This window comes from Clarias gariepinus, chromosome 18 (assembly GCF_024256425.1).
Source record: "Clarias gariepinus isolate MV-2021 ecotype Netherlands chromosome 18, CGAR_prim_01v2, whole genome shotgun sequence".
Lineage (NCBI taxonomy): Eukaryota > Metazoa > Chordata > Actinopteri > Siluriformes > Clariidae > Clarias > Clarias gariepinus.
In genome coordinates, this window is record NC_071117.1 from 10,038,614 (window position 1) to 10,052,556 (window position 13,943).

At 37.9% G+C, this 13,943-nt stretch overlaps 1 protein-coding gene across 1 annotated transcript; it reads right to left on the reverse strand.

Annotated features, from left to right (window-relative positions):
* Positions 1 to 252: 252 nt before the first annotated feature.
* On the reverse strand, positions 253 to 8,253 carry prokr1a (prokineticin receptor 1a). Its single transcript, XM_053477446.1, has 3 exons — positions 8,200 to 8,253; positions 5,294 to 5,860; positions 253 to 1,015 (listed from the first exon to the last, which is right to left on the reverse strand). Exons 2-3 carry the CDS (start codon positions 5,758 to 5,760, stop codon positions 298 to 300), a joined length of 1,185 nt encoding a protein of 394 aa, XP_053333421.1. The 5' UTR covers positions 5,761 to 5,860; positions 8,200 to 8,253; the 3' UTR covers positions 253 to 297.
* Positions 8,254 to 13,943: the final 5,690 nt, after the last annotated feature.

Sequence of the window (13,943 nt, forward strand, 5' to 3'; positions counted from 1 at the left end):
GGAGAAAATGCAAACTCCATGCACACAGACCCCCGCGCGGGAATCGAACCCAGACCCAGCAGGCGCAAGGCGACAGTGCGACCTTGTGGAAACCATTTAAGGTTTATCTGGAACCTTCCAGTACATGAAAGGATTCCATATCAGAGCTATGTGGACCTCTAAGTAAGAAAGAACAACTTTTTTTTGACAATTTAACTGTCAGAAATAAAAGGAAGTCCATAAGAAACCTGTAGGTTCTGTGACATGCAGATTCCATAGTTTATTTCTGATTCATCCCAAGTTGCACCAGTATCACGGTCATCTTACTCGTGTACATTCCACTTCCTCGGTCGCTTTGAGTGAAGAAGTCCTCACATCCCCCTCGACCACTAACTTCACACCGGCAGTGGCGGCGTTCCTGGGTACAACGTGCCACTGGGGCCATCTCGCCTTCTTGAGACACTTTGTGGCGTTGTTCCTAACACTCACGAAGCACAGCGTGTTGATGACCCCGTTGCTCATGGCGATGCATTCGATGATGTAGAACGCGACCAGAGAGTTGCGCTCTCGCGTGATCACCGATGGATAGAAATCCCGCAGAAGGGCAAAGCCGTAATACGGCGCCCAGCAAAGCACGTAAGCCACAAGGACAGCAATCAGTGCGACGACGGTGCGTCGCCTCCGGCGCAAACGCCTCTCGAGCTGCTCGGTTGGAAACCCCGGAAAGTTCTTGAACCAGAGTTCGCGTGAGATCCTAGCGTAGCACGTTGCCATGACTGCCACGGGTCCCACAAACTCCACGACTAGAACGAACACAAAGTAAGAGCGGTAGAGAAGCTGCTGGTCTGCTGACCAGATCTGTGCGCAGAAGATCTTGCTGCTGCGTGCGACAGTGTCTTGAGGGTACTCGTGCTCCGTGGCGAAGTAGGCCGAGGGCACAGAGATGACGATTGGGAAGATCCAGACACCGAATATGAGCCAGTAGGCGGTCTGGTACTTCATTCTTGGCTTCAAAGGATGCACGATAGCCATGTATCTACAAAAATAAAACACACACAGAAGCTGAGTTAGATCGTCTTATTGTATTTGGACTAGGGCTGTCTATATTAATGCGCCAACACGTGATTCATATAAATATTTTAACCTATTAAAATTTTTTTCCACAAATGAATCATATGACAAAGTTTGAGCCTAATGGCGTCCCATAACCTCAGTGCGGTTACCTGGCTATGTTTGATAACGGCTTGTTTAACGCGGATAATAAGATGACTGATGAAACATCAGCAAATCTCATTATAAAAAGCTTCTAAATGGAAATTTGAAAAAAACTTCGTGAAAAGTCGTGCACTCGAGCTATTTTTAAGGGAAACAATTTTTTACAAGAATACATTAAATATAAGCTGTAGGAGTGGTGGCTCGGGTGGCTAAGGCTCTAGGTGGCTAATTTTTGGATCTGAGGATGCGAGCCCTCCGTACTTCCCAGCCACTGCATGCAAAATCTAAGAAATTATAATTGAACATTTGTTAAGATATTATAAGCCTGCATAATCTGTTTCCTGTAACGAGTTTGTTTATTCCAACGTTGCACGTTTAAAATGCAAGTAAATCTGTGTATTTTAAAATTGTGATTTATGTTGACTATGACTGTGATTAACTAGATTTAAAAACAATTATCGAGTGATAAATCAGTATCACTGTAGCAAACATTTACGCAAACATTCTCACTTACAAGCAATCATGGAATTGATTCTAAGTTTAGTGATGAAAATTAGTCTGTTTCACATTTAGGACCATTGCTCGATACTCAACATGGCCAAGATGTCAATATTTCTCTTCACTTCACTGCTGAACTTTGAATCTGTTTGACCTCCAGGAGAATTCATAAATATAAAAACAGTTCACCGATCCTTACTTTATACTTCTTTAACTCTCAGCACACTTAGCTGTCTGCGTTTCCACAGATCGTTCAGTCTCCCGTTCGATCTAATGTTAAGATAAGGCAGCGTGTCATTATACAACTATCTCACCACACATGCATGCGCATGGATCAGGTCCGTAATGATGACACGTAAGCCTGAATAATAATAACATAGGAAATAAAAAATTCTTGCTTTGACTCATCATCTTGTGATAATTGCGCAAATTTAGTTATTTGATTCTTTTGCAATAATAATCTGGAAGATTTTAATCCTTTTTTTTTTTTTTTTTTTTTACTGAGACTTCTCCAAAGATCTTTATTCATAACAGACATCAAGCCTGAGGCAGGCACGGTTGACAGAATTATTCATAAACATAATCAAATTCAGACAAAGGCAAAGGTTTAAACCTGACACAGAAACTAATTTTTTAAAATAAGCAATGACATGGAATGTTAATAACGACATGGAATGAGTGTAACACAAAATAGTCAAGAGCACAACTCTGAATTACATCAGGAAAGAATCAGGTAACAGAAGAGAGGAAGCCATGCCTAGATATCCTTTATTTATTAGAAAAATGTCCATTAAAACTTTTTTTTCTTCCAATAAAACTCTGGATCTCCATTTTCCAGATTCCTTTTGTTGAAAAAGTGTTTAAAATCATCAGCGACGAGTGTGAGCCGCGATCATGGATGTTACGCCAAAGCAGAACCAGAACCAACTAACTGCATGCGGGACTAACGGAGCGTAAACAGGCCCAGTTATAATCCTTATAAACACGTATTCGGCAGGATGGAAAAACCGATGTCCTCGGTTTCATTCCTTAAATCCGAGTGTACTTTCCAGAGCTTTTGTCGGTTTATTTTCCTGCATATTTTACATTAAGTACAAATTACCTTAATAAAAAAAATAAAACCAGACTAAAAGGACAAACTCCACTGTCTATTTTATAAACATAGTGTAGGTTAATTAATCGAATATTATATTCAATAATTAAATGTGTCATTATTTTAAACAGTCTCTCCATTTCTACTTGATTTGCCTTACTGACCGAAATTTAAATGTAAATTATCCTTGTAGTTTACAAACATCATATTTATCAGAATGATGCGTGTCTGACCCATATAGAAATGTTATATTTTGACGTACATGAATCAATTTAAAATATGTACCATATATGGTGCATATATGAAATTGGTCCATTTTATAAATGAGATCGATACAAACAAATATTTTTGATGCATTCACCAGTCAGACATAAAATTATGACCACAGGCAGGTGAACTGAATGACATTGATTATCCATTATATATATTACTGTAGTACACTGGTGAACTGATCATGAGTGGGGACTGAAGGACAGCTTGTCTAGTCCGGTCCCAAAAAATTGCTTTAAAAAAAATCAGTGTGATAGAAAGGTATCAGAAGACCTGGTGCATCACGGCCTGACATGTGTTACGTTTATCAGGCAAAGAGCTTGAGGTTGTTGATCCGATGTCCAAATTCCCCTTATCTCAATCTGTCCATAAAATATGTTGGACAAGCAAGTCTGATCCATGGAGACTCGACCGTGCAACTTACAGCGATTGAAGGATCTGCTGTTGATCACCCTGGATCATCCTGGTGCTAGATACTACAGCACACCTTCAGAGGGCTTGTAGAGTCATGGATCAAAGGCTTCAGAGCTGGGGAGGGTATACAAGGGGAACGTACACAATACTGGCCATAATGTTTTAGGGTTTAAGTTGAAACTACCTTAGAATAATGAGTTAAAAACTATTTCGCGACATGTAAGCTATATATATATATATATATATATATATATATATATATATAATATGGTAACATATCATTTTGATGGTATATTTATTATATATTATTTATGGTATATTTTTGGTATATCGCCATGTATGAAATTTGCTAAGTTCAGCCGTTATTCATCACATATTTTGTACATGTTGTGATATACATCCTGTTAGAGCGCAAAGGGTCAGCCGTTATATGGCTTAACAGGGTTCAGGGTCTTGCTCAAGGGTTCAACAGCGGCAACCTGCTGGAGCTGGGGCTCGAACCATCGACCTTCTGATCAGTAACTCACAGCCTTAACACACATTTAACACATCTCTGTATAGAGGAATACTGAAAACTCATATTCAACTGGTAGATTTTTTTCCCCTTCAAACTAACAGACTGTATATACAGTAATATAAACAAACTGAACCCGGTCAGGATTAATGTACTTTCACTAGCATTCTAGTAGTTGTTGGATTTAAACTTATAACGACTAGAACCTAAACTTAGAAGCTTAATCTATGGATAGAGAATGAGTTACACAAGCAGTCAAATGTTTGCACACACAATTTTCATAATAAAATTAATTTTCTTGCATAATTTTTCTCATCATAACCTTTTAATACTCAAGCTTGAATTCTGCATACATTTAAAATGTCTTATATATATTAAGTCATTTAATTTTTTCTATGTATTAATTAATTTATTTGTTTCCATATATTAGGTATAAGTAGATTATAAATATACTAAATATAGTATAAAATCTTGTCTTTGAACCGGAAACAGAGTTGGACACACTCTTGTCTTTCACCTCATTATTGTATCGTGCTTTTGCAACCATTAGATGATGCTCTAAAGTGTCTACTCATAAAAACAACAGGTCTAAGTCAGACTGCATCAAGTATAAGGTGCAGTGAACCCCAAAAGTAATGTCACCGTATGAGGACGCAGGGTCCCAGGAGACATTTTCATAGAGGTTTATGAATGAATTTTGTTTCTAAGACACGTGTAAGTACTGAACTAAATGTCCATGTATGTCCATTTTGTTTTTAACATAACTTCATGTATAACTTGCGAAGAAGCAAAGAGGATCTCTTCTTTCATTTGGGACGGTGAAGGTTAAGAAATGTCTCCTGAGTGATCCTAAGTAAATACTGAAAAGAAATGAAAATCCAAAATAGTTTATAAAAATATATTTTTCCTTATCATTGAGAAAAATAATGTTGTTTTTTTTAAAGGCAGGATAAAAATTTTGGTTTATCCGGCAATTATAAATAACATAGTATGGAAAAATTTTATAAATAAATATATATATATTAATTAATTAATTAATATAAAACCAGTATTGCAGTGTCGAATTAAGATAACCGATACAGTGTATATATTAGAACACACTGTATGTGAACGCATTAGGATATAATGGGAATGATGACGGACTGGAACAGATCGTTAACTTGAAGCAATGTTGCATAAACTACGTTTTGAGATTGGGAATTTGTGATAATGTTTCTACACTATTCTAAGAACATAAAGAACATATTTGATTGGTTCTGTAACTGCTCATGAATTAACATCCATGGAATCCATGGAAACCAATCACTCACCTGTCCACAGCGATGGCCAGCAAGGCATTGGTGGACACGTAGAGAGACACCGTCCTCAGGTAGTTGATTGAAATGCAGAGGAAAATCCCATGGTCCCAGGAGAGCTGCTTCACCACGTAGTAATCCACCAGGAACGGGCAGCACACGACTGCCACCAGGAAGTCCGACACCGCCAGGTTCGCGATGAGCAGGTTGGTGATGTTGCGCAGCTTTTTGTTACGCGCCAACGTGACAATAAAGAGGCAGTTCCCGATGCCACAGACTAGCATGATGCAGACCAGAACCATGGCGATGATAATGGTAGAGACGAAAAAGGCTTTCCCCTGAGTCGTGTCCGGAATCTGGTCCACGGGAATGTCGTAGTCCATCGTGATGTCATAACCTGCCAGGAGAGGGTCCTGAGGGTTCTGTGACGGCTGTCCCTGAGTCCACGTTACAGCCAACAAAGAGTAGTTTCTTTCTCCCATCGCTCTCCTTTAGTGTACTTCATGGATCAAGGAACATTAGAAACATTGCTTTGCTTTCTCTCTTTGCTTTGTTCTTTAGATTTATCTTTAGCATTTCTCTCTGGAATATAAGAGGAAGCAAGTAAATCATTTCTCACAGTAGTCTGTATGGTCCACTACACACACACACACACACACACACACACACACACACACACACACACACGCCAACCCTTTTAACCTAGATAGACAGGGGCTCAGATAAAGTGTATTAGATTTCTGAGCTGAGCTTGGAACCAGATTTGTTTTTCGCAGAATCAGAAATGCATAACGCTAACTTGTGTGCTCAGTATTTCTACAATCCCATGACTTTTGTCACGTTTATCAAATGATGGTTTTAATTTAAAAGCTAGGTTTAATCCTTTTTTTATTTTTAGTTTTTTTTCTAGTCTTTTCACTTTGTCGAGTCGGGAGTTAGGTCATTTTGTTAGATTTAAAACTTTAAATAATTTTCCATTCTTATACTTGGATGGCTAAGGCGCTAGGTTGTTGGTTTGGGGATCTCAAGATCCAAAAGGGGAATCCAGTGTAAAATCTGGGCCAAAAGCTGTGTGCGGATTAGATGGTCCACTGTGGCAGCCGAAAGAAAGTTTATTCTTAACCTAGAGTCATGTCCATCTTATTTAGGGGAATCACTATTAAATAGAAATATCTTCAGTATGCAGTATCTAATATAATATTAAACACCATTAAAAAAATGTTTTGGGTAAAAACAAACCAATATACAGCATTTTTCCTCCCAACAAAGTATTATTGAAAAAGAAATGTTTTGTGTTTAACCTTAAAACTCAAGCAGCACAGATCTCTGCCACCAACAATGTGTGCTGATATTAAACAGTGTATTTGGATTTTCAGATACGTCACCTAGAACGAAAGTTATCATGACTTTTAAAAGGTGTAGATTTTACCACTAATGGAATTTTCATGATGTCACAAAAATTTACAGTAGAACTTTCAAAATGAGATTATTATTATTATTATTATTATTATTATTATTATTATTATTATTTATTATTATTATTATTATTATTATTATTGTGATTGGGCCCTCTCATCTGTGCTTGCAACTATATCTATTAAAACTATATTTATTATAATAATAATAATAATTATTATTATTAATATAATAATTATTGTTGTTGTTATAGAAACAACACAAAACAACAACAAAAATAGGTGAAGTGTATCTGTGCTATTCTTTGCTTGTGTTTTTTGCTCAGTCATGTTTGTATTGTTGGCTAAAATGAACTAAAAGTCAATTTATCATTTTGCCTATTTTGTGCTGAAATAAAAGAGATGTCACTCTACACTATATACCCCTGATCCCATATATATATATATATGTATATATATATATATATATATATATTATTATTATTATTATTATTTATTTTTTTAACAGCAAAACAAAAAACGCCTAGAATGCTGTTTAGGGTTTTAAGGGCTACATCAATATTTAATAATAATAGTATTTAATAGTAATGAGTAGCTAATATAATGTTAAACATCATTACTTATTCTTTTTGTTTTGCTGGGCATAAAACAATATGCATCAAATCATTTCCCAAGCAGGTAATTGATTAAAAATAAATGTTCTGGGTTTTTATTGTGTGAGGGTTTATGAACCCTAGATGACGAAAGTGAACATTGATTTGAACATCCTGATGCTTGGTTTCCAGATGATGTGAGTTTTGTGTGAAATTTAAATGAATGAATTCAATTTGTGTTCTATTCTGCCAAAAAAAACTTAAGTGCAGCAAAATATAATAATAATAATCATCATCATCATCATCATCTTTATCATAATAATATATTAATGATAATAATATTGTAAATGAATTAATCAGGTAATTGAAGCTGTACTCTGTATGAAAAATAAATGCAAATGCAGGAAATCATAATCTCATTATTAGAGATGACGTCACTGATTCGTTCGTTTTCGAATTTTTTAGGATATTTGAGATCAAACGTTACTGTGTTACTGTGTTACTGTGTTGCCGTTAGTATTGTTGTGGATGTGATACAATGTTGCAGTTGTGTAGTGTGTGTGTGTGTGTGTCTGTAATAGTGACTGTGATCGGAAAAGAGTTTTTATTAATTTTTTTATTAAAATATGAAGACTTTAAGCTTTAGTAAAACGTCTATGAATAACGTCCCACACACACACACACACACACACACACCGCGTTATTTACCGCGTTTAAGGGTTAAAACAAATCACTGGACAAAAACTTCGACAGCATCAGTTGCTCGGCTCAGGAAGCTTTTGATCACAATCCCGACCAACAAAAGGGTTAAAAACGAGTCAATTCGGTGCAAATAACCGGGAGAGAAAATAAGCAGAACGATTTAAACATGTCGTTTGTGAACGAAAGGAAATGTTTATATGCGTCACCTTACCGCCGCGGGTGTCCGGTGTCCCGACATGATCCTGTTCCCCCCCGAAACATCAGCAGCTCTCCATCTAAAGTCCAGCTGGGCTTCCCTCTGAGTGATGATCTGCTGCTCCACACACACACACACACACACACACACAGGGAGAGAGCGCGGAGTATTAGTGCGATATTATTTGTTTATCTGTTGTTTATGATTTTACTCCATCAGACCCTGAAAAGTGAGCAGATAAGTAGATAGATAGTTGAGACTGGTAATAATAATAATAATAATAATAATAATAATAATAATAATAATAATTAGAAGAAGAAGATAGATAGATAGATAGATAGATACTAATTTATGATAGATGGATAGTTGTTACTTGATAATAATAATAATAATAATAATAATAATAATAATAATATTTTATAGTTGAGACTAATTTATAATAGATAGATGAGACAAGAAAGATAGATAGGAAGGAGCCGATGTAGACAATGGATGGATGAATGGATGGATTGATAGATGGATGGATGGAGATGTCTGCAACTAACCTGAGCTCCACCTCAGCAGCACACAGGATGTTTAACAGGAAGATGAGCTTCACCTATGCAGCACACAGGAGCAGATGTAAGCAGATCATGAACAGATGGATGAATGGATGAATGATAATACATGGATGGATGGATATTTTGAAGAGTAGCCGAAGATTTCCCCTGCAGCAAATGTAAGGATAGTATGGATAGACGGATGGATGGATGGATAGTAATGTCTGAGAACAGACTAACCCCAGCTGTACACACTGGAGCAGATGTTTAACAATAGATGGATTAATGGATGGATAGATAAATGGATGGATGGATGGATGGATGGATGGATGGAGCTGTCTGAGGGTAATCTGTGATTGCACACACAAATGCAGATGTAAGCAGAAGATAGATGAATGGATGGATAGATGGCTAGATGTACGGATGAATGGATGGATGGATGGATGGATAGATGTATGGATGGATGAAGATATCTGCGAGTAACCTGAGCTCCACCTCAGCAGCACAAAGGAGCAGATGTAGACAATGGATGGATGAATGAATGAATGGATGAATGGATGAATTAATAGATGGATAGATGGATGGATGGAGATGTCTGCAAGTAACCTGAGTTCCCCTCAGCAGCACACAGGAGCAGATGTACAAAGTGTTCACAAGGCGATGGTGTAACGCATTAAGCTGCATGAAGCCTCTGAGACAAGCGGAGCAGAAAATGTCTGTGTGTACAGATCTGGTGTGCTGATAAATCTCCATGCAAATAAGCACGGCTGGTTTATATGGCCCAGTCTGCTTATCCTGGCATGCACACTGTTCTCTCAAGCTGACATTTATTAAGGGATAGTGCTCATGTGCACTAATCCAGACCCACTAGTAAAAGTCAGTGTGGTTCTGACGAGACAGAAACCGAGGGAACGTTTTATTCTTTTAACGCTCATTATCTCAGCGGGTGTGCCAAAATTCCTCTTCCTTGTCAAGTTAACAACCATTTAATCGCTCGAGGAGGAAAACAGAAACCTTTTAAAGGTGTGTGGGTATGTGTGTGTGTGTGCATGATGGAGATATTATTTAAAACATTTACAATTGATTGATTTGATATATGAAAAATAAAGTGAGGAAATGTAAAATAATTATAAAGGAATACTGGGTGGAAAGTGGAAAGATGAGAAACAACATTAACAACAGAAAGAATCGCTTAATTCACACTCACTCACCTCATCATTACTTGTCTTATTCCACGGATCTCTATCTTTCCTTCGGTCATTTTACCATCTGTTCTTCTCATTTACTCTCTCACTCAATCTCTATACCGCTTATCCTGTACTGGGGCGCAAGAGGCCTGGAGCCTATCCTGGGAAACTTGGGGCGTGAGGCGGGGTAAATCCTGGACATAGTGCCATTTAACTGCAGGACACACAAGCACACTCACACACTTTCACACTCTCACTCACACCCTATGGACTAATTGGAAGCACCAATTACAGTAGTTCATCCTGCATGTCATTGGACGGGAAAGGAAACTGGAGTACCTGGAGGGTTTTTTTCACTCATTCTTTATTATATGCACTCTGTAACTCCTGTGCTTCTTTTCTTGCTTTTGCCAGGCTGCTTGGACTCATCTTCATCTCACCTCACTCGCATCTCTCTCTCTCTCCATATTTTCGCGTGTCCTCGTTTCAGACTGCCTGAACGTAACCGTCAGAGTCCATTTATTTTGATGAAATGACACTTGCATTTATTCCTATTCACTAATCCCGTAAGCCTAAAACAACACGCCGTCTGATGGCGTTATTTATGAAGAACAAAACCTTTCTCTGACCTTGAGGGAAATAAAAACAGCAGGGCTACCACAAATAAAAGGATTTACTGTCGATGAATTAGGCAGACACAATAAATCAGAAGACGCTGAGCAGAAAGTATGTAAGGAATAAAACACGACAAGAGTTCTGTTAGGAAAATCTTTAAAAAAAAAAACAGCATGGCATAATGATGTAATTTTGAAATCATACTTTTTTATCTAAATTGCTTGAAATAGGGCTTGCTATTGTTTATGTTACAGCAGCATTAAAGTGTCTTTCCTTCATGAGCCTCACTTTCAGTTACCTGGGGCACAATAAATACACAAACATCTCCGTCATGAAGTCTTTCTCCTATCAGCATTCTTTACCTCGGATTATTACAAAGCAGTGACAATGAAGACTTCCCTCAACAAAGACCTCACCATGTCATTCGTTACACACATTTTCAGTTTTTTCTATATATGAAGCATCTGCCATGTATCTTCCTTTAGAAGATGGTGCCATAGAAACAGCAACACTTAAGAACCACGGCATTAAATCAAAATCTGTGATTTGCACTACAAGCTGCACTATACAAACTGGATCCACAGGCATTTTACCCTAAATGATTCTATTTTATACCCAAGATGGCTTCAAAACTACCAATATAAGATGGAACAGAAGCAGAACCAAACACCACTTCAACTTTTTTAAGTTTATTTGAGGTCTGTAGTCTATCAGAATCTGTCCAGAACGATTGCTGCACCAAAGGAGAAAATCATCTCTATATGTGTTACTTTCCTAGGGAAAAGATCAGGATGAGGGATCAGGATCAGGATGCACTATGGATAAAAGACAAGCTGGGGGAGTCCATGTGACGCTCTGGGCAATGTTCTGCTGGGAAACCTTACGGTGTGGTGTTCATGTGGATGTTACTTTTAGATATTAAACATTGTTGCGTAGTGATTAGCACTGTTGCCTTGCACTTCCATGTTCCTCCCACTGTCCAAAGACAAGCAGATAAGGCTAATTGGCGTTTATAAAATTGGCCATAGTGTGTAAATGCGTGTGTGAATGTTGAATGTACGTCCTACGATGGGGACAAAAAAATTGGATAAATACAACGATCACTATTGGTCTCCGCGATCCCTAATTGGACTACAGAGGTTCCTAAATGGATGGATGGGTGGTTGGATGGATGGATAGATACTGTAGATAGACACCCCTTTAAAAAAACAGTGCTCCCAAATAAAAGTGGCCTTGTTCAGCAGGATGATGCACCCTGACAAAGGTAAAAATGGTTATTACAAGTTTAAACGGTAGAAACTCCTTAAATCTCAATCAAGTCAAGAATTTGTAAAATGTTTAGGACTAACAACTTACAAGACTTAAACAATCTAACCACTTCTCCAGGAAGAACAAATTAAAATATTATTTACGGTACTCATTTTTGTTTAACTCTTATCTATTAAAAAATGTAAAAAGGTACCTGTGAAGCTTAAATTAAAAAAAATAAATAAATAACTCAAGCAATGGGTGTGTGAGTGTGTGTATGTGTGTGTGCCCTGCGATGGATTGGCACCCTGTCCAGGGTGTACCCTGCCTAAGTCACCCTGGATAGGCTCCAGGTCCCTGCGACCCTGAATACAGGATAAAGCGGTATAGAAGATGAGTGAGTATGAGTAACTCGAGCAACAAGTTCAAGCTTTATTTCTAAGCACATGGGATAGCCTCTTTGGGATAGTTAAGATTTATTTATTTTTTTAATTTAACATAAAATAGTAAGTACCTGTAGGGTTGCAGCTTAAAGTGCTTACTTTTAGGGTGTGTGTGAGGAAAACATACCGACAACAGTGATACAAAAATGGCTTTAGTTAACAGTACTTGGTTTTTTTTGTTATAATTATATTTAAGTTAAACGTTTTGCTTATTCAATTCAATTTAATTTTATTTATATAGCGCTTTTAACAATGGTCATTGTCCCAAAGCAGCTTCACAAGAAAAAAAATGAAAGATTTTTTTTTTTTTTTTTTTTTTTAAGAAAGAAAAGAAAAGAAAATATTTGGAAGTGTGTATGTATGAGAAAAATGTGTGTAGATAATAATGAAATGAATGAATGATGAATGAAATGTCTCTGATGAGCAAGCCAAGGGTGACGGCGACAGTGGCAAGGAAAAACTCCCTGAGATGGCAATAGGAAGAAACCTTGAGAGGAACCAGACTCAATCAGGGAACCCATCCTCATCTGGGTGATAACAGATAGAAATAACATCAAGTGTGTTGTGCAGGTGAAAGTTCAATATATCAGAAGTTGTGTAGATTCAGTTCAGCAGTAGGTGCAGAGGGCAGATGGGGTCAGATCACTGGAAGCACAGGAGCAGGATGTGTAGCTCCAGCCATCATAAAGCAGAATCTAGCTGGAGCAGGTCCTTCTCAAGATGCTTTAGAAACCTTGCAGGGTTGGCCTTTGTCTACTGAAGCTGGCACAATCTCCAGATGTCTCAGGATGGGTAGAAAAATACAGAAAAGATGGAGAGAATTAGCGTAGTTGCCATTCAGGATAGGTGTACTGTAGTATGAGGTTATGGGATGTGTTACGCGTATGCCAGATTAAAGAGATGCGTCTAGTTATAAAGTAAAGGAAATCAATGGTGTACAGTATATTGTTTTGATTATATCGCCTCCTAGTGAGAATAAAAATATTATCGTGGTTAAACTAGTCATTTTGTGTTAAATAGCTCAGGACTACCTGCTGAGTTGGATGTTTTCCACTTGTACTGCAGTCCACAGGTGGCTCATTGGTTTTCCATTTAAATGGCAGAAGTCAGAGCCAGAGTAACAAAACTGGTTGAAACTTTAATTTATTGTTTTGGCCCAGTAACGATAGGTTTGGGAATAAATGTGGATCTCGGGCTAAAACTTTGTCCAATATAAGACCATCACGATTGCGGTGTGGCGCAAGACTACAGAGCTGTAGGATTAACCTTGAGCAGTATGGAGAAGAACTTTTTTTTTAAGAAGCTCAGAGTGTTCTGTTGATCTTTTTTTTTTATTTTGTATCTTGAGCATAGGTTGTAAGATGTCAAAGTTAAGCCAGTAAGAGGGAGGTAAATACAAAGTGAACCAAGAAAGTGTGGGGTAAGTGCCCAGTGTAAGTATGCAGTGAACCCAGTTAGTAGGGAGGGTAAGTAACCCAGTATACCCAGTAAGTAGGGGTGTAAGTACCTAGTGAACCCAGTACGTAAGCATAAGTGCCCAGAGAACCTAGTAAGTAAGGGGTAAGTTTCCAGTGAACCCAGTAAATATGGGGGTAATTACCCAGAATACCCAGTAAGTAGGGGTGTAAGTACCCAGTGGACCCAGTTAGTAGGGGAGTAATTAACCAGTGAACCCAGGAAGTAGGGGAGTAAGTACTTAGTGAACCTGTATAGGGTGTACCCCGCCA

Excerpts from the sequence above, each read along its gene's own strand:
- prokr1a (XM_053477446.1), bottom strand. The coding sequence starts at position 5,760 with ATGGGAGAAAGAAACTACTCTTTGTTGGCTGTAACGTGGACTCAGGGA. Across the intron at positions 1,016-5,293 it reads CTGGCCATCGCTGTGGACAG|ATACATGGCTATCGTGCATC; the intron begins GTGAGTGATTGG and ends TTATTTTTGTAG.